Below are 25,027 nucleotides of genomic sequence, written 5' to 3'. Positions count from 1 at the left end.
TGAAAGCCAAGATATAACCCCGAGAGGATGATTTGCGTTTTCATATGAAAACCTTTTATGTGATACGAAGCATGAGTAATGTTTCCTAAGTATCATATTATCGCTATAAAACTGTGTAGGCTGCAGAGACAGTAAGAAACTGGCATTAGCTTGTTTCCGTGGCTCAGAGATGCATTAAGCAAATGAGGTATCCATATCAACTGCCTTCATCGCAGAATTCCATGGGTTCGTATGAGGGTTTGGCCTTACATGCTAAACCCATCAAAGTGCCCCTAAGGATGAAAATATTTCACAGGAGGATTCCTCTGAAGACAAGCAAATGTCTCTAAATGGCTTGAATGATCAAGGATAAATTAATAAGGAATAGGTCTGCTCGCTTCATTGACTTTCATTTTTCTTTAGATGTATCAAGTGTCATTGTTGCTCAGTAAAAACATGACTCACTGCCTAAGCAACTAATAATGGAAAGGTATCTCTCCAACGACCGGTTGTGCAACGTATCATCTTTATATTAGGATCTGCTAGAATGGTTCGTTATACCTTTATGGATTGAGATAGGTGGCACACAAATAACACAGCATTTCAGGTTTTCAAACACAGCAATGCAAGTGAGTAGTAAGGATTTCACACCCACCACTGATGAATAAGGCCTTTTTCGAGGAGACCTTTCTCTTCATGGCATGGATTCTGAGATATTGACATAGGTATGCCCAGGTTTTGGGCTATGATAACCAGAGAACTGTATTACCTACAGTTTCAAGTACCATGATTGAGGCTGGAGAAACGCATTCCCAACAACTGCACTCCCTAGGGGAGTCCTGATCTCAGTCTATCCAAGAGTTGAATAAAGGGATTTAACTATTTCCTTTAGCACTGTAGATGAGGAGGAAGAGCTCTGTGAATAATTCCTTACACTGAAAATCACAAAAAATGTCTTGTAAAGCATAGTGGAGTCTGCAAAGTCGGTCTACCATCACACTTCATCCTAAATAGTACTAGGAATATCATGGTTTAGGGCTCAATCCTATATTTCCACTATCAGCCTGAAAAATACAGGGGCTAGGTGTCCTCCCCATGGGAGGTTCATAGTAAACATTCCCATGTAGCTGTACTTGAATATACAAGGATTATACCAAACAACATGTCTTGAAAAGAAATAATTCACTAACAAAAACATATCAATATGCAGCAGTTGAGCCCCCCTCCCTACCCACCCTGCCCCAATCCAGCCCAGTGGCTGCTCTCTTCGAAACATTCTGAATTTAACTTGTATCCAGGAGTCTGTTGTTTAAGTCTTTGGAAGATTGCCCAGATAGAGTTTACCAAGAGTTCGGCAGGAATGCGGGGAGAGTTCCATCATCTTCTTCTAGAATAGAGTCTGGAATTCAAAACTATGCAGACGACTTATCATAAGAATCTGGGCACATAGAATCACTTAGCAGGCATCATTTGATAGGCTTGGAAGTAAGCTAGTCTCTAAGGGGATTATTTGGAATAAGAAATGCATGGTCCGGTTTGGTAGTAAAAAGGGTCCTGAAGCTTTAGACACCAACAAGATAAATTTGCATACGTGTACAGAAAGATTTTGATAACTAATGTAAACACTTAGAATCTCGAGTTATGACCAGAGATGTATCTGCGCTGATAAAACTATAAATATGAATAGATGCAAACCTCGATTTCAGAAATGAACTGTGATTAGACCCTTAGTAAAATCTGTTGTAATTGTAAAGGCATTAAATAGCAATGTAGTTTAGTGGTGGTGGGGTTCCTCATCAGGAACCACAAGAACAGATGGATGAGGAGAATGAAAAATGGGTCTTCAATTAATAGACACAATCTTACTTATGACAAAATATAAATAGCTGTAAATATCTGTGGCACAGTTACCAACTTGAATGTGTTCTGGTATACTGACCTCGTTTTTTGTATAAACATCTAGAATTGGCCTTTGCTCAAGTTATTTTTTTTAATAACAGCATTACATGCTCTGACATGAGCTTGTTGAATTCTTTCCACAGAGACTCTTGGTTATCCTTTTAGCATATTGTAGGTTTAACAGGGGACACTGGAGGGAACTGGCGAGTAACCAGAATGGACTATTTAAACAACCAAGTTTACAAGTGGTGTGTAAGAGTTAACTGTGGACACTTCCCTTTATTAGTACTGTCAACCCCAGCCCATCCACAATAAGACAAACCATGGCATTATGCGGAGAACAAGGATTTGGATTAAAATCACAATCTTCATGGTAATTGGAATAAATAAACTTCCATCGTTCCCAGTGACAGAATTAGGGCTCCAATTTTATTAATCCACATATTCACAATTTACCTATATACTTTATCACCATCATCGGAGTGAGACCTCCGGTATCCAGCCATAGCTTGAAGTTTTTATTTTTTCGGTGGCTACATCACGTTTTAAAATCGCTATTTCCACTTATAGCTTTACCTTAATTCCTTATTATTGGTACACTCCATCTGTCTTTCGCAATGCCAATGTTTTGTGGGAAATACGGCTTGTGCACCTGTTGCATTTTTGTCTGCAGTAAATCGGGCAAGTTTTGTTCCACATGACTGTTCTTGACCTGGAATCATTCTTTCTCTTCTACCAATCTGGTGCTTCAACTGTTTTATGGTCCAGTTCTGTCCACACTGCTATTCTGGATGGCATGGAAAGTGTTGGCATATCCTGGAGCACTTGCAAGACCGGGTGTGCTCCAGTGCCAAATCAAACAGGAAATCCAGCGTTCTTCCAATCAACAGAGATGCAGTGAGGTTTCCCCTAAACACGCTCTTTTCATGGCCATTTACTGACGGAAAAGTGTGGGTACAGGAGCACCATCTTGCATCGTACACACACAAGGATTTGATTGGCTGTATTCACCTTTGTCTCCCAGTTTCCTGGGAATAAGCAATGTTAAGTTGAGTGCTGGGAGGCTAGAAGTTCTAATTGGCAAATCTTTTTCTTATCTTCAGGATTCTGGAGCTCCCTTCACAAATAACCCGCAAACACTGCAGAATATCCTGATCACAATATTCTATGCCCTGTAGACCCTATGATGGAGCCACAACCCATCAGAAATGGGCTAAGGATAAAGACATTGGACGGTTGACCATTTATAATATGGACCTTTCTTTCCAGTGGCATTAGTAGATCAAAGTGTTACTTAAAGTACCTTAGAAGTGGGGAACCTACCCCTACAACCTTAGGGAAAGCTATTATTTTTTCAATGACCCAGCTCCATTTCTCCAGTTTTGAAAATATATGTGGGCTTGGTCTGTACTTCTAAGTGGAACTACAAACCACAGTTTAAAACGACAGCTGCACACCATCCAAAATTAACTGTGGGGAGTGGTCAGGTGGATGCACATGTATTTGTTTATTTGGAGTTGTGTAGTGTGAGAGAATGGCTGCCCATTGTGTAGTCATATGTGAAACAGTACAGGAGTCCCTATGGAATATAATTGGGCAGCCACTAGATGAATACAGCTCATTGTTGAAGTCCCTTGTATAGGCAGTATCCAGACGGGACACCCATGGAAATGGGTTTGAATCTAACTTTAAAGACCTTTGCACTCCTTTCATTCATACAACACAATCAGGTTGAAGGTAATGTTAAATTTCATCCCATAATAGGTTTTATTTTTTAGACAAAAAAGAAAAGAAGTTGAAGAGTAAAAGTGTCAGTACTGTCTTACAAATCGAGTTAGACCACATGTGACATGACCGCTATAAAAACCACATGCATGATCAGTTAAGACTGAAGAGAAACAGCACGTGCTTCTGGATAAAGAAGCAAAGTTGAGGCCACTTCTCCCAAAGTCTTACTTATTCGTAGTGTGCTTCAAATTAGGATTTAAAGCAAATTTAGAGGTTTGAATTAACAGGCATCCCTTCTTATAAATAACATAAAACAATAAAAATACCAGTGTAAAATGCAACTAATATTAAAGCCAGTGTACAAATAGCAATGCAACCACTTACAGTGAATGAATCATACTTGTTTGTAAGCTGATGTGTCAAATATGAACATAAACCAGGGTCAAAATAAGTCTACATGATAATAACTTGGGTATATTCATTAAGTTTTAAAGGAACAAACTAGTTAGCACTTTATTCAATAAACAGGTGGATTAAGTTCCCTTTTCGACATGTGAAATGTTTTCTAACAGCCAAAGCGACCGTGAACGCGGGGACAGGGGTATACGTCTCTTTATTAGCAACAGCAGCTTCCTGGCCATTGCTAGCGACTGCTGGAATATTCTTAGAATCTTGAGTAAGCTGTGAGCAAAGACATGGTTTAACCGTTAGCTCCTTAAAAAAGGCACCTTATTCTTAATCGACCAATTTAAAAAATGTACAATAGCTATATTCTTTTCAGGAGAGGCTTGCGAGCCTGGGAAACGGCCTCTACTCTGAGCAAGATATATAATTCACCACTGTGGATTCACTAATTCACCTAAGAAAAATACCCATCTCATAAGAAGGTTTAATATTTTGTACATGTCCCTGGTGATCTAAAAGACAACTTTTTCTGGAGGGAGCAGAAATACAGAAATAAATACAGCAATATTAAGTTGGTTTCTCTTCTGGAAGAGCTTATTTAAAAGCAAAAATACTTAATGGAGTATGGTGGTATACAGTTCTGCATTAGAGTACTAAAGGACCATGGAGTAGCCGGAGGCCGGGAAGTTGCTCAGCTTCAGAGTGCTGCATAATCACATTTCTCATTTACTGTTTAGGAAACTCTCTCGACAGAACACTGCCCATAGGTCAATAAAACACTTCCAATCTTATCATAGAAGTGTTTTCAATCCATTCACCTACAACCAGTCAGTCTCTAACTCCTGATGAATTTTCTTTTATTCAAAGCTCGAGATTCCGTCTTTTATCAATTTTTTGCTATCCGCTAGAGATTTTACATTATACAAAAAAAGACGGTTAAGAAAACAGAACTGAAATAATGTGCATAAGGTTTATGTTAAGCGGTCCTGTACTGCATATTGAACTGTGCATATGACCTATACTCTGGCTTTTGATAAAATTGTAACTGGCTAAAACCGGTAATACAAATGGGTTTTAAAAATAACCTATTAGCACCACAATGACTTCTGGTTCTCGTAATATCCTTTCCTGTTGATTGGCTGGTAGGTTGTCATTGATGGGGCACATAAACACCACTCAAGGCAAGTGGAGTTACAGCCGTCCGCTTCGGAGGAGTAATACGCTCTTCTGCGCTTATGCCACTGTTGTGGAGACATTAGCTTTAACAGAGGACAGAGGACACAGCTTTGAGTCTTTGTGGTTTTTCAGTCTGTGGGAGTACAGTGTTTCACTCAAACCGACGAAGGTGGTTGTATAAAGACTGGACATATGTGAAAACGCACATTGGGTCTGGCTTACGTCCCATCATCAGCATGTCTTCAACTTCTATCAGGCGGTCACAGTGAGCCAATTTTCTGCAAGATAAATATACATTGTTACCACTATTTTAATGCACATTTCAACTGTTCTTTTACCCTAAAACAGCTATTAAGCCTAGGTAATAGCTGTTAGCTCTTGTGACAGATTTACAAGATTTTATTAAAACCAGTTCCTCCTTCAGGCATTTAGTGCAGCATCACATGACCTTCACATTAGGTAAAGAAAAACAAAGGAAAAGGGCAGCATCAGAAGAATGAACCTGGGAAGGTTTCCAACCATATTAAAATGTGAAATGTTGCAAAATATCAGAATTTGCATTTGCAAGATAAAACCGCTGACGAAAGGGATGAGGCGTCTTTTTGTTTTTAAATAGGATACCTTAACAAACATTGCTGCCATCACAGAAATTCAGTAGTCTATTTGCATACTCTTTCAACATTTTCAGCTGGTGATTAGTGTCTTGTTACAAACTGTGTTTTACTTGTCGCTAATCTCCAAGGAATTGGAAAGATTGCATAATTATAAAAGCAAGCTGATGTTCCCTATGGTACATTCATTGATCACATGAAGGGTGTGCAAATTCAACGTTGGGATTATTCGGTATCGCTGCTCTTCACATAGGGATTTCAGTTTCAATATGGGGCAAGTGTTGTCACTTAATATATTTTGCTCTTCTCACTTTTCAGTACCTGGGAGCTTTTGATATTGCACTTGTTACAGTATTATGCAATCTTCGATCGAATTCACATTGAGGTGTTATTTATTATTTCTATTAAGAACAATGGACAACAATGGAAAACACTATTTGTGTAGCATGTACCAAAGAAGAGACATACTGCTGAACACTGAGATTAAAATCAACAAAAGCTGAATACATGCAGGTCCCTACAAAAAAGGCTCTCCTTTCAATAACATTGAAAATAAATCTGTTCAATGATGCACCCGATTCCTTAAATAAACCAGATTGATATGGGTCAAGCTTTTTGTTCAAAATGGCCCAATTGTTAAGATGAGTACATACCAAGAATGCACACATTTTGCCTGCAATATTCAACAATGGCGAAAGGTTGATTGTTTTTTGGATCAAGCCTATCGCCTTTTTTGAATATAGGAACAATAATCTATTTCTTCCAGTAGAAGGGAATACATTTGTCTTGAAGAACCCTCCCGAACAGTAAGGTGAGAATATTCGCCCAGGTCTGGATTAGCCTTCAAAGACATATTGGAAAGGCCATCCAGGCCCGGAGCATGAGAGGGCTTATTATGTATAATTTGATTATAAACATCTTCCACAGCAAATGTCATGGTCCACAGGATCAAACACTCAACCTGCCAATACGGTTCAATCAGGGATCCATGCACATATACATTTAACAAATAAGAAACCCATTGATCTTCCAGAATTGGGTTAAGTTGTACCGACATTTGGTGATTTGAAGTTCCTTTAATGAGTTTCGAGAATTCGGCTGTATTATTGAACGATAATACGGAAAGCATTGATTTAGCAGAAATATTATGACCTTTCAGTCAATTTTTAAATTAATGTTTTAATTTTTTTACCTGCAATTTATAGCTTACAATGTTCTTTGTACTAACCTTTATTATAGCAGTTCTAAATTGATGCTTCTGATTCTGTATTTGCAAACAAAAAATATGACTATGGGTAAAATGCTCTTTCCCTACGTAAAAGGTCTCATGATAAATATTAATTAATACTACAGCATACTTTGCCAGGGACGTTAGATCATCAAATTACTTTGAACTCATCTGTAAAAAATTGTTAAACCTCTAAAACACTTGGGGCGTCATTACACGGTAGGCGGTAAGGGTTTACCGGTACCAGTATTTTACTGGTACCGGTAAATCCTTACCGCCTTACTACGAGGTCCCTTTGCGGGTTGGGGTATTTAACGCCTGCTTTTTGCAGGCGTTAAAAACCAACCCGCAAAGGGACCCAGGGAGCTAATTACGGTACCGCAATTTGTGGTGCCGTAATTAGCGCCTTCCCCATTCCCATTATGCCCTATGGGGCAAAAATGGGAATGGGGAAGGGCAATGGGGGCAGGGGGAAGGGGGAATTACCGCCCCGCCAACCTTGGAATAGGGCGGTAATTCCCCTTTCCTCCAAGGCGGTACCGGTAAATTACCGGCATGAACCATGGCGCTAATAGCGCCATGGTTTACCGCCTACCGTGTAATGAGGCCCTTGGATTATTCCATATTGTTCGATTCCCGGCTGGATTTACTTCCAAGTGTCGAGCACAATATTTTTTACATTGATTTAAAACGGCAAAGTCCCACTCCATTCTCAAAATGTGGTGATCACTTAACGACGTCTCCATTATATGAAAGGCTACTGATCTCCGATTATATGTTGGTTTCCGTTTGTATTTTCCAATCAATGCTCGTTGAGTTCCTCGTCTCCAGGTGTCATGAGGAGTTATAGCTCCAGAGACTACCAGTGCCTGTTGGAGCCTGCTGGCCTGCTGTGCTTTTCTCCAATAGAAACGCTCGTCCGTTTCATCAATACACAGTGTGTTTTATCTTTCCAATTCCAGACTTACAGTCTTGCTTGGAGCACTATTGGACATATTTGGACTTTGAAGTAATTACAGGTATTCACTCTGAATGTATTATATTTCAGTGATACTGATTGCTGTGAGTCCGCCCCTTCGCCACAGGCCACTTCCTATATTAGGCACGGATGCGCGCCCCCGAAGTGCCTTTTGGAGCATCGTTGGCCTCTGCGGCTGTTTTTCTTTCATTCTGGCACTCTTGTAAGCAACTGTCTTTGATAAAACTTGCTGCTGCAGTGCGTAAGAAAGTGCCTCTATTTACTGTTTAGCAACTTTATGTGTGCTTACGCTTGCTTATACAAACGTGCACACTGTCTAGAACCACATAAGCCTCGACAAGCCTCAGGGCTGTCTTCTTGGAGCACTTGGCCAACGTATGCAAAGCCATTCGGGTGTCCTTTGTAGATCAGGGGCCAGATTACAGAAACTTTGCACCGGTACAAGGACAAAGTTGCACAGTATTAGCACTAGGGCAAAGTTTGCCCTAATTTTAAAAACACTAGGACATATTAGAAAACTATTGCACTATGACAAATGCACCTTCACATTGTACAAGCACCTGGGAAAAAAGTGCCCTAGTGCAAGAAAAATACATTTTGGATGAGTTTTTTTCACCAGGGCAAAGTTTGCCCTAGTGCTAATACCATTCCGTATTAGCACTAGGGCAAACTTTGCCCTGTTGCAATAATGCAGTGAAAATCTATCTTTTCTACCGAAGAGCAATTTTTGCCCTATGCCTGCACCATGCCAAATTGCACTTGTCATGGTGCAATCGTTTTCCAATATGTCCCAGTGTTTTAAAAAAAATTTGCCCTAGTGCTAATACCTTTCAACTTTGCACTTGCACCGTTGCAAAATTTCTGTAATCTGGCCCCAGATTGTATTCACTTAGCGGGAGCGCAGCGCTGTACCGTGCTTTTACGTTGATTAGCAGCGTTGTCCTGCATTGTTGTGCTCTCTCTGCAGTGTGTCCATCCATCATTGGTTGCTTCTGGTTGCCCCTTGCATTTTACGTAAGGAGCTGTCTTTTGGGGTTTGTCTTAGGCCAACTTGTATTGCAAACCAGTGTTTGCTTGACATTTCTTTTTATACGTTCCATTCGTTTTTGAAGAAACCTCAACATGGATAGAAATCTGAGGAGTGGCAAACGGCTTCTCGACCCTTCTATGAAAACAGCCAGCTGCTCTCAGCTGCTCCTCTCAAGTCTCAGTATAAGAGACTCTGCTTTGCATGGTTCAGCAAATGTCTTACATGTTGATAATGCGGTTTCCAATATGGGAGTCGTCCCCTTAAGTGCCCTGTCTTCTGGCTCACACTGTGCCATTGCAACGCAGACTAAAGCCCAAGTTCACGTGGCTATCATTCCTTCTAAGGAGAAACATATTTTCTCTCTAAAAGGCGTAAATGATGCTTCCAACTTATTAAAAAATGACACTTCTTTCACGGGTAATTCTGATGAGATTTCGTGCACCTATCTCAGATATTTCGATGCTTGCCCCAGTTGTTATGGATGAGCTTGATAAGCGAGTTCGCCTCTCGCTAGGTCCATCAACTCCTGTGGCAAGATCTGCTGCGCACCTTGAACAAGTGCATTTTCATAACTGTGGGATGTATTTACCCATGCATCCGAGCCCTACCTCAAAACTGTGCAGTACTGACATGGAAAACATCATGATGGCCAGAGCTTCCCAGAAAATGCACAGGGAAATGCATGAAGAATAGGCTGCCATTCATTTTTGCCGATGTTATGGGCACAGAAGGAAACTGCCTAAAACCACCATTGGACTACCCACACAGTAGTCTGAAACCATTGGGAATGGCAATGCTGATTGCCAAATGCAACCTAGAATTGTTGGGAATTCATTTTCTTAAATCCCAAAAATGGGTGCAGTACCAGTACTCACCACTATCCAAAAGCCGGCAGTTTAAAACCACCCTGTGTTTCTCTGAAGGCAAGCCAAAGTGCCTATTTCAAACATTGCAATATGTGCAAAATATTCACTGAACACCAGCAGACATTTGGTAGAATGGAGTTTTGTGTGCCTACAAAATCTGGGAAATGAAGAGCCCAGAACAATGCTTATAACAAAACTGGCTGAGCTATGGAGTCAGCAGTTTAAGTTGCACTGGATTTAAAGACACTAAAATCGAAAATGTTAGATTAAATGAGTGACCTATGTTTGGTGTCACATGCCTTTGTAACTGTTTAAATGTCATAGTTTTAAACTTAGAATCAGCCTTCTAGCTGCATATGTGAAAATGTTTAGTTTTATTTGAATGCAGAAACTGGGGAACAGAAATGGCAGCTTAAAGAGATTCCAATTTGCCTGGCAACTACCCCCATCAGGAGTGAAACTTGAGTCACAGCTGTGTTCCCAGGCCATCTGCCTTTTTGCTGGCCACACTAAGGATATGCCATCTATCTGATAATTGAATTACCTGTGCTCTGCAGGAAAGTGAACAAAGCCCTGTCCTGGCTCAGGCAAAGGTTTTATTGGCAGGAGTCGTAAATGGTCGTAAAAAGTGGCTTCCTCCTGAGGAAAGGGGAGGAGCACTGCCTGTGAGAGCAAGCTGGCTTGGCAGAACTGGAAAGACCAGTATTTCTACCTTGTGCTGAGAGGAAACCACACCCCTTTGTAGCCAGAATATTGTTTAGAAAAAGATGAATAACTCATAGTACGGACATGTGAAAATTTTATAAATGACACCATAATTCTTGTGATTTTTCTGCCCACATTTTAAGAGGTTTTTCGACCCGGTGGCGTGTTCAGGGGGGTTTTAGCGGAAAAGTGGATATTACTCTAAATGTATGCATGTTAAAAATCTGAAACTTCATCAGTTAATGTCCCTACTCCCTGCACACATGTATGTAAAGTTGGGTCAATGTCAGAAAGTGAAAAATCAGTTAAAAAGTGAAATATGTGCCATTTCTGAATGCAAGCTCCCAGGAAGAGCAGAGTTTGAACAGGGGATACCTCCTGTAATGCATGATGGGTGCATATGATTTTAAAACAATATGTACCTCTGCAAATATGTATTTGTTTCAAATCTAGATTTGTGTGTAAGTTGACAGGAGGAGTGGACTTTCTGCAGGCTGTAAAATGACATCACTCTGACTCACAGTTCATTCCCCAATCAAATGATAAATGGAAGTTTGACCAATTAGAAGCTGAGAGAGAGGTAGGGTCAGTGATGCTAGAACACACCCACATTCTAAACACATAAAAGCAGACAGACAGGACAGATAGGGACTTTTCAATTCCATCTGCAGCGGGACGCTCTGCCGGAAAAATCCAGACTTTACCTCCATCAAACCTCCAGAGAGCCAAACTAGAGACTTCAATCTATCCAGAACGCATGAACTGGACCTAAAGATATATCAAAAAGGGTTTTCATTCAGTATTATAGACTAAGCGTTGACTTAGTTGTAGTGTTGAATTGAATCCTCTTACAAATTGGGGGCTCGAGCCGAGACGTTGGGTTAGATTTACCACTTGTGCAGCTTAATACAGTGTGCTAACTGACGGGATACATACATCCGGTCGGATCACCACGCTGCATTACGCTGTGAAGCATTCCTCAAAAGGGACACTCCAAGAAAAGTTCTGTTCTGCAAAAATAAAATACAAACTTCTGTAAGTCAGGACAGAGACCAATCTCTAGAATGACGACCTTAGTAGACATGAAAATAGCCAGAGAGCACCTCTTGCATAAGCTATTTGTGAGAGGTGAATGGACCGAACAGGGCCAGGATGCCTGGTTGCAGGCCATCACGCGACAGGTCACTGAAACAGGGTCAGATATATATATATAGAGATCAGGGTCCCTTACATGTGGCCCTGAGTGAACTATATATGGCTCCTAAAGCCAAAGAGGAACACAATAAGATTGCCAGGATAGCAGCATACCTGTACCTATATATGGGAGACATGCAGGATAGATGTGCTGAAAGCCAAAATCTGGCAAATAGGCAACAGATGGTGTTAGAGAAGGTCCAATCTGACCTGGTCTCTTCTGAGCAGAGGCTGCAGAGGAGCCAGGAGTCAGAAAATGACAGCAGACTGTACATCACTAAAATAAAGGAGGATATGGATGTGCTGCAAAAGGAAAAGTCAGAACAGGATACCAGATTTCTGGCCTTGCAGAAGGAATACCAAGAAGGTTTGGACTCCCTACTGCAAAACCAGAAAAAGCTGGAGCAACAACTGGACTTCAACAGGGTATGTGCTGAGCAGGTAGTCACCCTGCAAGGCCACCTAGATAGAGTGAAGGCGGAGAGCAACAAACTAATTCTGAAAGATCTGGATACCCAGGCAGAGTTTGATCAGGAGCGCCAGAATGCTGGTGCCTTCCAAAGGCAAAGGGACGACCTGGCAGCACAGATGCAGGCTCTCAGTCAGGAAAGGGATACCTTAGGCCAGGAAGTCTGCCATTTAAAAAGAAAAATGGAAGAAAATCACCTGGCCCACCAGGGACTGGGTGACCTCCAAAAAGAACACCAGAACTTGCTAGAGCACACCAGGAGGGTGGAGGATGCTCTAGCAAGAAAGGAGCAGGCCAATAGGGACACAGCTCAGGAGGTAACCCTCCTGCAGCAAAGACTGGCCCAGTTCTCCAGGACCAACCAGGAAGCACAGAGGGAAAATGAGGCTCTCTGCCAGCACAATGAGAGGCTCCAGCAACAGGTAGCGATGCAGGAGAGACTGATAGAGTCCAGTAAGGCCTTAACTGAGGAACTGAAGGCACAAATGCAGGCTCTTGCATTGCAACAGGGAGCAGGGGCGGATAGAGATGAGGTTCGCTGGGAAATGGAAACTCCGGAGCATAACCTCAGGAGCCCTAGTACCAGAGGCCCTCATACCTCTCAGTCCCTGGACTCTGCCACCCCCATGTCCCCTGGCGCACATGAGCACAGGGCCACAGGGATGGCAGATTACTATCCAGCTAAGAATATGGGGCTCATAGGCCAGTACCACTCAGGAATGGAGGGGTGGGCATCCGGGTATGGGCACCCAAGTACAGTACAGTTCAATGGGGAACCCCAGGAGAGTAGGCCCATTAAGGGCATCCTGAAAACCTCTGCCCAGTTAGGTCAGTGGAGGGGGTACCCATCAAATCCTGGCAGCAAGGAGGAATCTGAAGACTCCTCTGAACTGCGCAGGACACAGGAGACCAGGTCCCCACATTCTGCCAGCCATTCCCAGGCTCGCAGAATCCGGGAAAACCTGGAAGAACAGACGGGAACCTCTGGGAGCAGTGCCTCTGAGTCCGAGGAAGAATGGACAAGGGTTACCCGAACCAAAAAGGCCAATAAGGCAAAAAGGGCCTTGCTTAAGGACCCCTTAAAGCAGATTAAGGCGATCAGGAGCGTCATCACGCCTTACCATAAGAACGCTAAGTATTCTGTTTGGGAGCACTTAGAGTTGTTTGAACAAATGATGGAGACTTTCCATTTGAAGGACAGCCAAAGCTGTATTCAATATGTAAAGTGGACCTTCTCCCCGGAATACTCCAGTTTCTTTGCGGGGCTGGAGGACCAAAATCATTTAAGATGGTCCACCTATAAGGCGGCCATCTTGAAACATTTTTCTGTTCACAGAAATCCTCAAGAGGCTCGCAAGGCAGCCTACAATTTGCAATGTGGGGAGGATCAGGCCCCACAAGAATTTGTGCAGGAGTTAAAGCGTGCTTTTGCACAGACCACAAGAAGGGTGCGCACGGATAGCAGAGAATTTATAAATACGTTTTTCCATGCCTTGCCCAAATATATCATGACCCAGCTCGTGAGGGATTTTCACGAGAAAAGATCTTTAGACTGGGTCATTGAACAGGCTACCCGGATCTATGAGGTGCAGAAACCGGTAGATAGCAAAAGTAATGCCCAGAAAAACCCCAAAGCCAACAGCACCCCTGCTGCTGCCAAGGTGGCAGAGGTAAAGGTCACCCCCGTTTTGGATTTGGAGATGGGGGGGCCTAAAAACCTACCTGCACCTAATAATGCTAGGCCCAGAAGGTCCTCGGGTCAGTCACAGACAGGGAGCCAAGGAGGCAGCCCCACAAATGGGGTCCCTCGCTCTCCTGATTATGTAAGTCCCCGTTACAAGGGAAATCGACCCATCCTGGGTTATGTGTGGACTCCTCCAGCCCAAAGGGGGGGATCCAGCCAAGCACCTAACCCAGGGAACTTCCCTCCAAACTTCCCTCAGGAGGGCAGAAATTTACCAAACCCTGGGCAGAACTTTTTCCCCGACTTTCAGCCCCAAAACCATCCATCCTTCTTTCCCCAATTCCCTGAGCCCAGACCACTGAATCCGGGAGAGGGGAGGCCAAGGGTGGAGGGGTACCCAAATCTTCCCAACCCGGGGTATTACCAGAGGAGGGACAGCTACCCTTCCCGGGATCAGCCCAGGGGAGAAAACAGGGCCCCGTATCAGCCTGAGCGGGTTTCCCAGTTAGAGCGCCAGGTTCAAAACATGGCGCGGGATCTGGGTCACATACTGAGGGCTCAGCAGAACCCTCAGATCGGCATGCCGGCGCAGAACGGACCCAACTCTGGACCTGGTGCTCCAGAACAATGACGGGGGCAGCACCCCGATAACTCACCGGTTCCCAGGGAGGAGGCACAAAGGGAAGGGGGGTGTAAAGCCTTGGAGGAAGCTTCCTTCCTCACTTGTAAACAGCCCCTGGAAACCCAGGAACCGGAAACGAAATCTCTTGCCCCTGAAAGTCTGCCTCCTAAGGAGCAGAGGGGGGGTAGGAGAAACAAAAGACCCAAACAGACTCAGTTTGAGGAGGAGGTACAGATCTTCCAATTTGAGGGAGAGGGATCCTCAGAGGATCCTGGGAAAAGGATCTTCTCCTTCAGAGAGGGGGGAACTCCTCCCAAAGAAAAATGGGTCCCTAGGGATGCAAATCCAGACTGGGGAGATGTGGAGACTGAGCTACCGCCGCCCACCATCTCATCCCAGAACCAACAGCAAGAAAATCCCCTGGTTCAAACCCATCCTGGGGACTGCATCCAAAAAGGGGGGGCGGCCCAGAACCGGAACCAGGGGAACCCACAATGGCTCTGATCTCCAGTTGCCAACTTTTTCTTTCAGATTCCCAAGGCTCTCCACAGAATTCTGCCCAAATCCCTTCGCTAGCGATGTCCAAAACCAGAAAATTAGCCCACCAGTTGTCCAAAAATGTACATTATCTGTGCCCCCTTGAGGAGAAGGAGGGAAGATATTATGCCCCGGTACAAGTACAGGGGCAGGGTACAATCTCGGCACTGGTGGACACTGGATCTCAAGCTACCCTTCTGTCCAGAAGGGCCTTTGATGAACTGAATGCAGGAAGGGGAGAGAATTACCAAATTCCTCTCACCTCTCTTCCGGGACAACTACAGAACTTTGACGGGAAGGAAATTCCCGTTGAGGGGACTGCAGACATGGACATTAAAATTGGGCGACATAAGTTGAAACACCCGGTCATAGTTGTGACCCCGGAGGGCACCCCTTGTTTACTAGGGAATGACCTCCTGAGAAGGTTGTCACCCCTAATAGATTGTGTAAACAAGGTCCTCTGGACCCAGACTAGCCGACCAATAAAATTAAAACAGAGTGTCAACCATGTTAGTTTAAACGGCACATGCCACATGGTTGAACAAAAAGCTGACCAAGTAGAATTTCACTTCCAGAACAACCAGATTCCAGACGTGACAGTAATAGCAGTAGGACAACAGACTAGTTATTGGGGGGTCCTTTCTATTTCTGAAAATCAACCTTCCTTCCAGTTTAAGGTGGTATTCCACACTGGAAGGAAACACCCTGAAATTCTTTACTAATCCACAATCAGAAACTCCCACTTCTATAGTCCAGAAAGATGTGAAATCAGCTCAGAGCCTGGCTGATATTCAGCAAATTGGAGAGCAGTTGTTCATCCCTGTCCAATTAAATGATGGGAAGGACTCTGTTCTCGCTCGAGTGTGTGTGAACAACGGTAAGAGCTTCATCAGCGAAGCCATGTTCCGCCAACTCCCAAAAGATCCAGCCGTTCCCACCTTCAAACTGATAGACAAATGGGAAATGGACCTGGAAGCACCTAATTCCAAACATCTCCTGCCAAGCAGGTGTATGCTCAAAATCTCCATTGGCAACAAGAGCATAGTCCACAATTGTTGGGTCGTGCGAGACGTCCCTGCCGCCTTTTACTTAGGCAGTGACATTCTCAATCGCTTTGCCATTAGTTTGGACCTAATAAACTTCAAAGCTTGGTCCCGATTAGCGGATAATCCCATGGGCTTTGATGATCCAGAAAAAGCATTTAGGTCAGCTCAATTGCTACCGTATGCAGTTGAAATTCAGGTTAAAGAGGAAGTCACCATCCCAGAAAGGACCCGACAATTCTCCCTGGAAGTGAAAGTTAAAAGGGGACAAGAGTTGAAAAACCCTGATGCTTACATACATCTAAATGCTTCTCTCCAACAGCAAGGGTTGGGGGTAAACCCAACTCCATTAGTCAACATAGAAAATGACACCATTCCAATAGAGGTGGATAACAGCGACTTAAAGAGTATTACTCTAGCCGCAGGCACCATTATTGGAATGGCGGTTGATGACCGACATTTCTCCATTGATCTTGTAAATGAACTGTTAGGACCAATCCCCAAGGACTGTTTTGACAGTGACAGTGAGGACCATACAACACCAGACAGGATTTTTACCCGGCATGGGGGGAACTTCCTGGTGTACACTTCCTGCCCCTATGGTAAGGAAGATGTGACTTGTGATTTCAGGAGGGATGAGGTGATTTTCCAGGTCCATGAGGGCTGCCTTTCCCACCTGAAGCCTCCAGTCCAAATCAGCACTCTGACCAGGGACTTCTCCACCCAGCTGGAGGAGGCCGCTGAAATAGCCAAACCAGAAGTCTTTCCAGGCTTCAGGCAGATGGTGGAAGAGAGAGTCAACCTAGCTGATGCCTGTGTGACTCTGGAACAAAAGCAAAAGTTGAAACAAGTTTTCTTGGATTTCCAAGATCTCTTTGCGGTAGACTCATATGACTGTGGTCGCACCGACATCCACACAACCACAATCCCCACGGACCCTGGCATGACTCCTGTGTTTGTGAAGCAATATCGCTTGCCTCTCGCATCAATGGAGTCCCTTACTGAAATAATTAAGAACCTTGAGTCCCGGGGAATAATCCGTCCAGTCCACAGCACCTTCAATAATCCGGTGCTGGGGATATTGAAGCCAAACGGCCAGTGGAGACTCTGCGCCGACCTCAGGGAGCTCAACAAACGGGTCCATACTTCCCGATGGCCTCTGCCCTACATTGACCAAGGGCTGGCCCAGATCCAGGGGTCACAGGTATTCACTGCAATAGACCTGACCAATGGATACTGGACTGTGCCTGTCAGTAGGGAGGACCAATACAAGCTGGCTTTTACCTTTGGGGGCCAGCAGTACACATGGACCCGGACTCCCTTCGGATACCTCAACTCCGGCAATGAATTCAATATTTTCCTACATAAGGCCATGCCCGACCTGGGTGCGAGGGGTAACCTGGCTTATGTAGATGATGTCCTCATCAAAAGTTCATCTGTGGAGGAACATATAGCGGAGATCCGTTATGTTCTGACACAGTTGAGGGCCGCCGGAGCAAAACTTTCCTTTCAGAAAGCACAGTGGTGTAGAACCCGTGTTAATTTCTTGGGGCATGAGATTACTCCTCAGGGCCTCTGTCCCCAGGAAAAGAAAGTGGAAGCACTTCAGAAACTGAAAGACCCCACAACTCTGCGGGAACTAAGGAGCCTCCTTGGACTGACTAATTACAGCAGAAAGTTCATTGAGGGCTACGCAGAGATCACCAGACCCCTGATTCATCTCCTGAAGGGGGGGTCAAGTGGGAATGGGGTCCAGAACAAGCCGAGGCAGTAAAACAACTCAAAAGAAGCCTCTCACAAGCGCCTTGCCTAGCTTACCCGGTCAGAAACAAGGAGTTCTTCCTGGAGACAGGGTTCTCTAATACGTGCTTGACGGCAGTATTATATCAAAAGCATGACAAGGTCAATAAAGTAATCTCCTATGCGAGCAAAACTTTATCCTCTGTGGAGGAAAAATTCAACGATTGTGAGAAGGCACTCCTGGCAACGGTGTGGGCATTGAAGAATTACCGCCCGTTTATCCAGGGGGAACACATCATAGTGGAGACTCCACACCAGCCTCTGCAATATCTCCAAAGTGACAGAATCCGGGCCGGAAATGTGAGTAATTCCCGAATTACTTCCTGGATTCTGTCAATGCAAGGCTTTCCTGTGGAGGTCAGATATGGCCAAAACAAGAAGAGTCCCCTCGCGCAAGGTCTGGCTGACTTGCATGATTGTGCCAGAGAAAACTGTCTCGAGGACGAAAGTCTAAAAATAAAGGACAACATGGAGGCATACCTTAATTCCCCACACAAAGTCTTTGAAGAGCACAAGTGTGAGGGAATGCCCACTGTGTATGTGGATGGATGCTCTTACCATGTTGACAACAACGGGGAGAAAGAACTAGTGGCCGGCGTAGGGAATGCATGGGTGAATGAGTCCCCAGAACCCTCCGCCGGATACAAAATTGGTCCCCGAAGTAGTCAGGTGGCAGAATTGATGGCTGTGCATCAAGCCATCCTCACTGCTGTCCAGCATCAACTCCACGAACTGGTCATAATCACAGATTCGGATTATGTACGGAACGGGTTCGTGGAGCACCTGGTTAATTGGAAAACCAGAGGCATGTTATGTGCTAACAACAAACCCTTGAAACATGGGAAGTTGATCCAAAACATTGATGATCTGGTCACATCGAATGAGATGACCATCTATTGGAAGAAGATTAAGGGTCATTCCAAAGTAGAGGGACCAGACAAAACTGGAAATGACTTAGCTGATCAGCTGGCCAAAACCGGGGCCATCCAAGGGGATCTAATTGAGATTGAGTCCCTGTTGGGGGAAATCCAGGTCGCTGCTATCACTAGGTCCCAGACAAATGCTCACAACGACCTTTCAATTGCACAATGGAGTAAGGAGACCCCTGATGCTGATTTGATTACTGCTCAGAAGGGGGATCCAATTATTGGTAAATTTTACCAGCACCTTGAAGACCCTGAGAACTTTCCCCTGACGGATACCGATTACATTGGGAAAGAGGACCTAAGAGTGTTGATGAAATGTCCAAAAATGTTCCGAATCCAAGACGGTTTGTTGGTAAGGAAATCCAAGGCTGGCCACGATCAGTGGGTGGTTCCTACCTCATTCCGAAGCCTGATGTTAAGTCACGCCCATGATGCGGCCACCGCCGGTCATAGGGGGTTTCACACAACACTGGAAATCTTAAGAGAGGTTGCATACTGGCCACACATGGGCCAGGACCTCAACCAATATTTGAAGGGTTGTCTTGTGTGTGCACAATTTCAGCCGACATCCCTCACACACCGGGCGCCTTTACAAAAGCGGGGGATGACACTGCCATGGTCAGATTTACAAATCGACTTTGTGGGCCCTGTGATTCGCTCGGCTAGGGGGAATAAGTACATGTTGACTGTGACATGCTTGTTTACCAAGTGGGTGGAATGTCTCCCAGCCCCAAATTGCAAGGCAGAAACTGCAGCTGCCTTGATGATTAACCACATCTTTTCCCGTTTTGGTCTACCTCAAAGGATTGAGTCAGACAGAGGTAGCCACTTCACCAGTGAAGTAATGACAAAGATGTGGGAGATACTGGGGGTCAAGAGAAAGCTGCATATTGCTTATAGACCAGCTTCTTCTGGGGCAGTGGAGAGATATAACCGAACCATTGTGAGCATCTTAAAAAAGTTTGTGGCAGATTCTGGGCCAAGTTGGGATATCCGATTACCTCTGGTCCTAATGGCCATCAGATCTACCCCTTCATCTGCAACCAAAATGTCACCATTTGAGTTGATGACTGGGCGCAAGATGGTGCTTCCTCAGCATTTGCTCTATAGGACCCAAGAGCAGACACTGATACATGCCTCCACTACTCATGAGTATGTAGAGAATTTAAGGAAACACCGCCAACATGCTTTTGCTTATGCTCAGCGGAATCTAGAAAGATCAGCTGATAGCATGAAGACCCACTATGACCTGAAAACTTCCAGGAAGGAATATCAGGTGGGAGACCGGGTCTATCTATACAACTTCCAAAGGAACCAGGCCAAGCAGCGCAAATTTTTGCCTACATGGAAGGGACCATTCGAGATCATAGACAAAAGCTCCCCTGTGGCCTACAAAATCCACATCCCCAAAGGTCCTTTGGCAGCGGGGGAAGACAAGTGGGTCCACATAAACCAGTTGAAATGTTGCCATCCCAGGCACACTCTGCAACAACTGGAGGAATCCTCTGGAATCCTAGCGGGTACTGTCTCAGACTAATTCTGTTCCAATCATAAAACATACCACATCTAGTCTCTAAAATATTGTGATTTGCATGAAACTGTCTCTTAGTTATACTTTTTTTTTTTCAAAATAAGAATGTAATGTTTCGTCATGATGAAATGCATATGCTGCCCCACTATCTCAACAGTGGGGGAAAAACGTCTATGAGTAGGTATTGCCGCTCTTCCTTTGTCGTCCTAGGAGAAAGAAGACCTTGAGACTGGCCAAGGAGGACGATCGGGAGACCGGGAATGAAGATCCAATGGGCCCAGTGGACCGCCCAATATTCCCATCAGGACCGGCGAGGAGAACCGATCGATCCGACCGGATGGAGGAAAAGATGCTGAACTGTGCCATCTATTGGAAGAAGATGAGGAAACATCCCAGATCTTGCGAGTCCCATCAGTGAAACCGAATGGCCATCGCAAGAGGGGGGCTTGTGGGATGTATTTACCCATGCATCCGAGCCCTACCTCAAAACTGTGCAGTACTGACATGGAAAACATCATGATGGCCAGAGCTTCCCAGAAAATGCACAGGGAAATGCATGAAGAATAGGCTGCCATTCATTTTTGCCGATGTTATGGGCACAGAAGGAAACTGCCTAAAACCACCATTGGACTACCCACACAGTAGTCTGAAACCATTGGGAATGGCAATGCTGATTGCCAAATGCAACCTAGAATTGTTGGGAATTCATTTTCTTAAATCCCAAAAATGGGTGCAGTACCAGTACTCACCACTATCCAAAAGCCGGCAGTTTAAAACCACCCTGTGTTTCTCTGAAGGCAAGCCAAAGTGCCTATTTCAAACATTGCAATATGTGCAAAATATTCACTGAACACCAGCAGACATTTGGTAGAATGGAGTTTTGTGTGCCTACAAAATCTGGGAAATGAAGAGCCCAGAACAATGCTTATAACAAAACTGGCTGAGCTATGGAGTCAGCAGTTTAAGTTGCACTGGATTTAAAGACACTAAAATCGAAAATGTTAGATTAAATGAGTGACCTATGTTTGGTGTCACATGCCTTTGTAACTGTTTAAATGTCATAGTTTTAAACTTAGAATCAGCCTTCTAGCTGCATATGTGAAAATGTTTAGTTTTATTTGAATGCAGAAACTGGGGAACAGAAATGGCAGCTTAAAGAGATTCCAATTTGCCTGGCAACTACCCCCATCAGGAGTGAAACTTGAGTCACAGCTGTGTTCCCAGGCCATCTGCCTTTTTGCTGGCCACACTAAGGATATGCCATCTATCTGATAATTGAATTACCTGTGCTCTGCAGGAAAGTGAACAAAGCCCTGTCCTGGCTCAGGCAAAGGTTTTATTGGCAGGAGTCGTAAATGGTCGTAAAAAGTGGCTTCCTCCTGAGGAAAGGGGAGGAGCACTGCCTGTGAGAGCAAGCTGGCTTGGCAGAACTGGAAAGACCAGTATTTCTACCTTGTGCTGAGTGGAAACCACACCCCTTTGTAGCCAGAATATTGTTTAGAAAAAGATGAATAACTCATAGTACGGACATGTGAAAATTTTATAAATGACACCATAATTCTTGTGATTTTTCTGCCCACATTTTAAGAGGTTTTTCGACCCGGTGGCGTGTTCAGGGGGGTTTTAGCGGAAAAGTGGATATTACTCTAAATGTATGCATGTTAAAAATCTGAAACTTCATCAGTTAATGTCCCTACTCCCTGCACACATGTATGTAAAGTTGGGTCAATGTCAGAAAGTGAAAAATCAGTTAAAAAGTGAAATATGTGCCATTTCTGAATGCAAGCTCCCAGGAAGAGCAGAGTTTGAACAGGGGATACCTCCTGTAATGCATGATGGGTGCATATGATTTTAAAACAATATGTACCTCTGCAAATATGTATTTGTTTCAAATCTAGATTTGTGTGTAAGTTGACAGGAGGAGTGGACTTTCTGCAGGCTGTAAAATGACATCACTCTGACTCACAGTTCATTCCCCAATCAAATGATAAATGGAAGTTTGACCAATTAGAAGCTGAGAGAGAGGCAGGGTCAGTGATGCTAGAACACACCCACATTCTAAACACATAAAAGCAGACAGACAGGACAGATAGGGACTTTTCAATTCCATCTGCAGCGGGACGCTCTGCCGGAAAAATCCAGACTTTACCTCCATCAAACCTCCAGAGAGCCAAACTAGAGACTTCAATCTATCCAGAACGCATGAACTGGACCTAAAGATATATCAATAAGGGTTTTCATTCAGTATTATAGACTAAGCGTTGACTTAGTTGTAGTGTTGAATTGAATCCTCTTACATAACTCAGACACTGCACATCAATATGTGCTGCCTCCTCCCAGGTGTGACTTTCCACCAAGTTGTTTTAATACAGCACATATGATGGCAAACTCTCCATCCTTCTGCAATTCGATGGCCAATATTGACACAACAGCCGCATGAAATGGAACAACCAAATTCCAATAGACCAAGAAATGTTCAATCTCTGCATACCCACCACTCGTAGGCTTCTATGCCCTTCTTTCCAAATGAAGATTCTTTGAGTGATTTAAATGACCATAATGCACTATATTTTCCTGTTTTGACTCGTATTCTCAACTTTTTGGATAAGGGACATGAAACGACACATTATGTAGAGAACTGAGAGTGTTCTTTTCGGACATTCTTGCCAAACTTAATAAACTTGAAGGCTTCATGTTGGCACAAGAGTCCTTCCATATATCTCATACAACATGCATACAAAGGGCTGCTCTGGCTCGCAAAGCAGCACTGATTGGCCCGGGCTCTGTAGCCAGTTCAACCAATCAGTATACACAAACAAATGACTACACATACATATCAATTGGGCCCACAAGATCTTACGCCAATGTGGTTCAAGGGAAGGATACCCATTTGCAGTGTTCTGAAAAGATGCACCACATTGATCTGGTTGAGGTTGCTAAGCTACAACACGATAGAATTCTGCAAATGGAACTGTTGATTGAGGCGAATATAGTTCCTCAATCTGTGGTATCTGCAGCTTCTTGTAATATCCCATGAGGCGTTCCTCAGACGTCTATTCAGGAATCTCCTGATAGTCCTCCAGCAATAACTGAGCTTCTTGATCAACAATTGGGTGTAGCTAGAGACACTGATGAAAATAAAGAGCCGCCAAAACTTCAGGACGGCTCCCAGCACACCAAACATCTTTCACGAAAAGTCAAAAGAATACAACTGAGAGCTCAAAAAAGAAGGCTCCATGCCAAAAATACAAATTCCAATAACATCACACATGATTCATCGAATAATAAATCAAAAAACATGCCTATAAGTAAGATCAAGGGTCATAATTCGAACATCAAAAAACTATGTAGCCTCTCACTTGACGACGCGGCTCTTGACGTGAATCAGCTCAATGACGAAAGCAAAATACTACTCCGGCTGAAAGGAGTGGATCTGCAGGAGCAAACTACTCTTGCGGTTAATGCAATTCCTCAATCTGTTAACTCGCAAGTGTTAATTTCACAAACTGCTCCTGCGCATCAAGTGATAATACATTCTGCTCATTTGGGTGGGCGCCCTGAACCTAATGCACCCATCATTCAAACTCAATTGTCCAACTTTTTTCAGTTGTCTCAAAACAAAAAGTCCACTAATGTCTAGCTACTTGATGTTGGCCTTGCATCTAAAACTCCACAAGCCATGCTTCCTGTGTTGCCAATTTCTGCGCACTCTGAAACAATCTCCAATAGTACTGAGCGAAAAACCAATTTTCCACCCCCAAATACTGTTATAATAGTAGCTGGTGCTCACGTAGCAGGGCACAGTTTTTCATCCTCCATGTCCAAAATTGCCCCCAAGGGGGTAGCCAGTTCCAATTCGCAGGATGACATTTATGTGGACGTTCAGGCCTCAATTCTTAAGAATACGTCCCCTAGTATACAACCATCACGGCTCACATGTTGGACGTGCCTGCTGAAATGAAATTCATTCTTGGTTGGGTCAGTGATGTTACTCTCAATGGGCAAGCACGAATCAATCGCTTGTACTAATGACTAATGAAAAAATTCCACCAAATTCCTTCTCTACGCAATCTTATCTCACACGATGTAGAGTGGGTAAAGCTTGCAACTCATAATAACAATCGAATGCTATGCAGACTTCAATCACAAATAATTGCGAAATTGTTATGGGACCACCAACCAGAATTAGTATTGCTTGGCCTTGAACTACATGCATTTCTGTCCATGGATGACTCGTGGACATTCATTGAGTTCATGTCATGCCAACATGCTTAAAACAGGACATGGCTTCCCTGGGGGCAGATGGCTTGCTTCCCAAAACTTTTAATGTCGAAATGCTAGGCAAACTGGCATCATTTGACAATGCAATGAAGGGTTTAGCCTGTTTGGAACCATATATTAAATCAGTGTCCAACAGTGGTAAAACTTTGGGGAGCTCGTAATCTTCATATTTTTCAATATTATCTTGAAACTGCTGCGGTTTTAAAAATGTGTCCTCTCGGCACAGCTTGTTGCCCTCCATAAACACAGTCTTTCATTCTTCTACAGGAATCAATGCGTGCGTCACACATTGATCTAGACGGTTTTACTTCGTTTACTCATTTTGCCAAACGAG

At 43.9% G+C, this 25,027-nt stretch overlaps 1 protein-coding gene across 1 annotated transcript in view; it reads right to left on the bottom strand.

Moving 5' to 3' along the window:
- Positions 1 to 3,621: 3,621 nt before the first annotated feature.
- SMTNL2 (smoothelin like 2) overlaps positions 3,622 to 25,027 on the bottom strand; it is a 984,551-nt gene continuing 963,145 nt past the window's right edge. Inside the window, exon 9 of the mRNA XM_069615025.1 lies at positions 3,622 to 5,465. Coding sequence (XP_069471126.1) covers positions 5,339 to 5,465 — 127 coding nt within the window. The 3' untranslated portion in view covers positions 3,622 to 5,338. The remainder of the gene's footprint in view (positions 5,466 to 25,027) is intronic.

The sequence above is a fragment of the Ambystoma mexicanum genome, chromosome 9 (assembly GCF_040938575.1).
Source record: "Ambystoma mexicanum isolate Mex_15411 chromosome 9, UKY_AmexF1_1, whole genome shotgun sequence".
Lineage (NCBI taxonomy): Eukaryota > Metazoa > Chordata > Amphibia > Caudata > Ambystomatidae > Ambystoma > Ambystoma mexicanum.
Note: the sequence above shows the minus strand (reverse complement) of the source record. Positions and strands in the feature narration are given on the sequence as shown.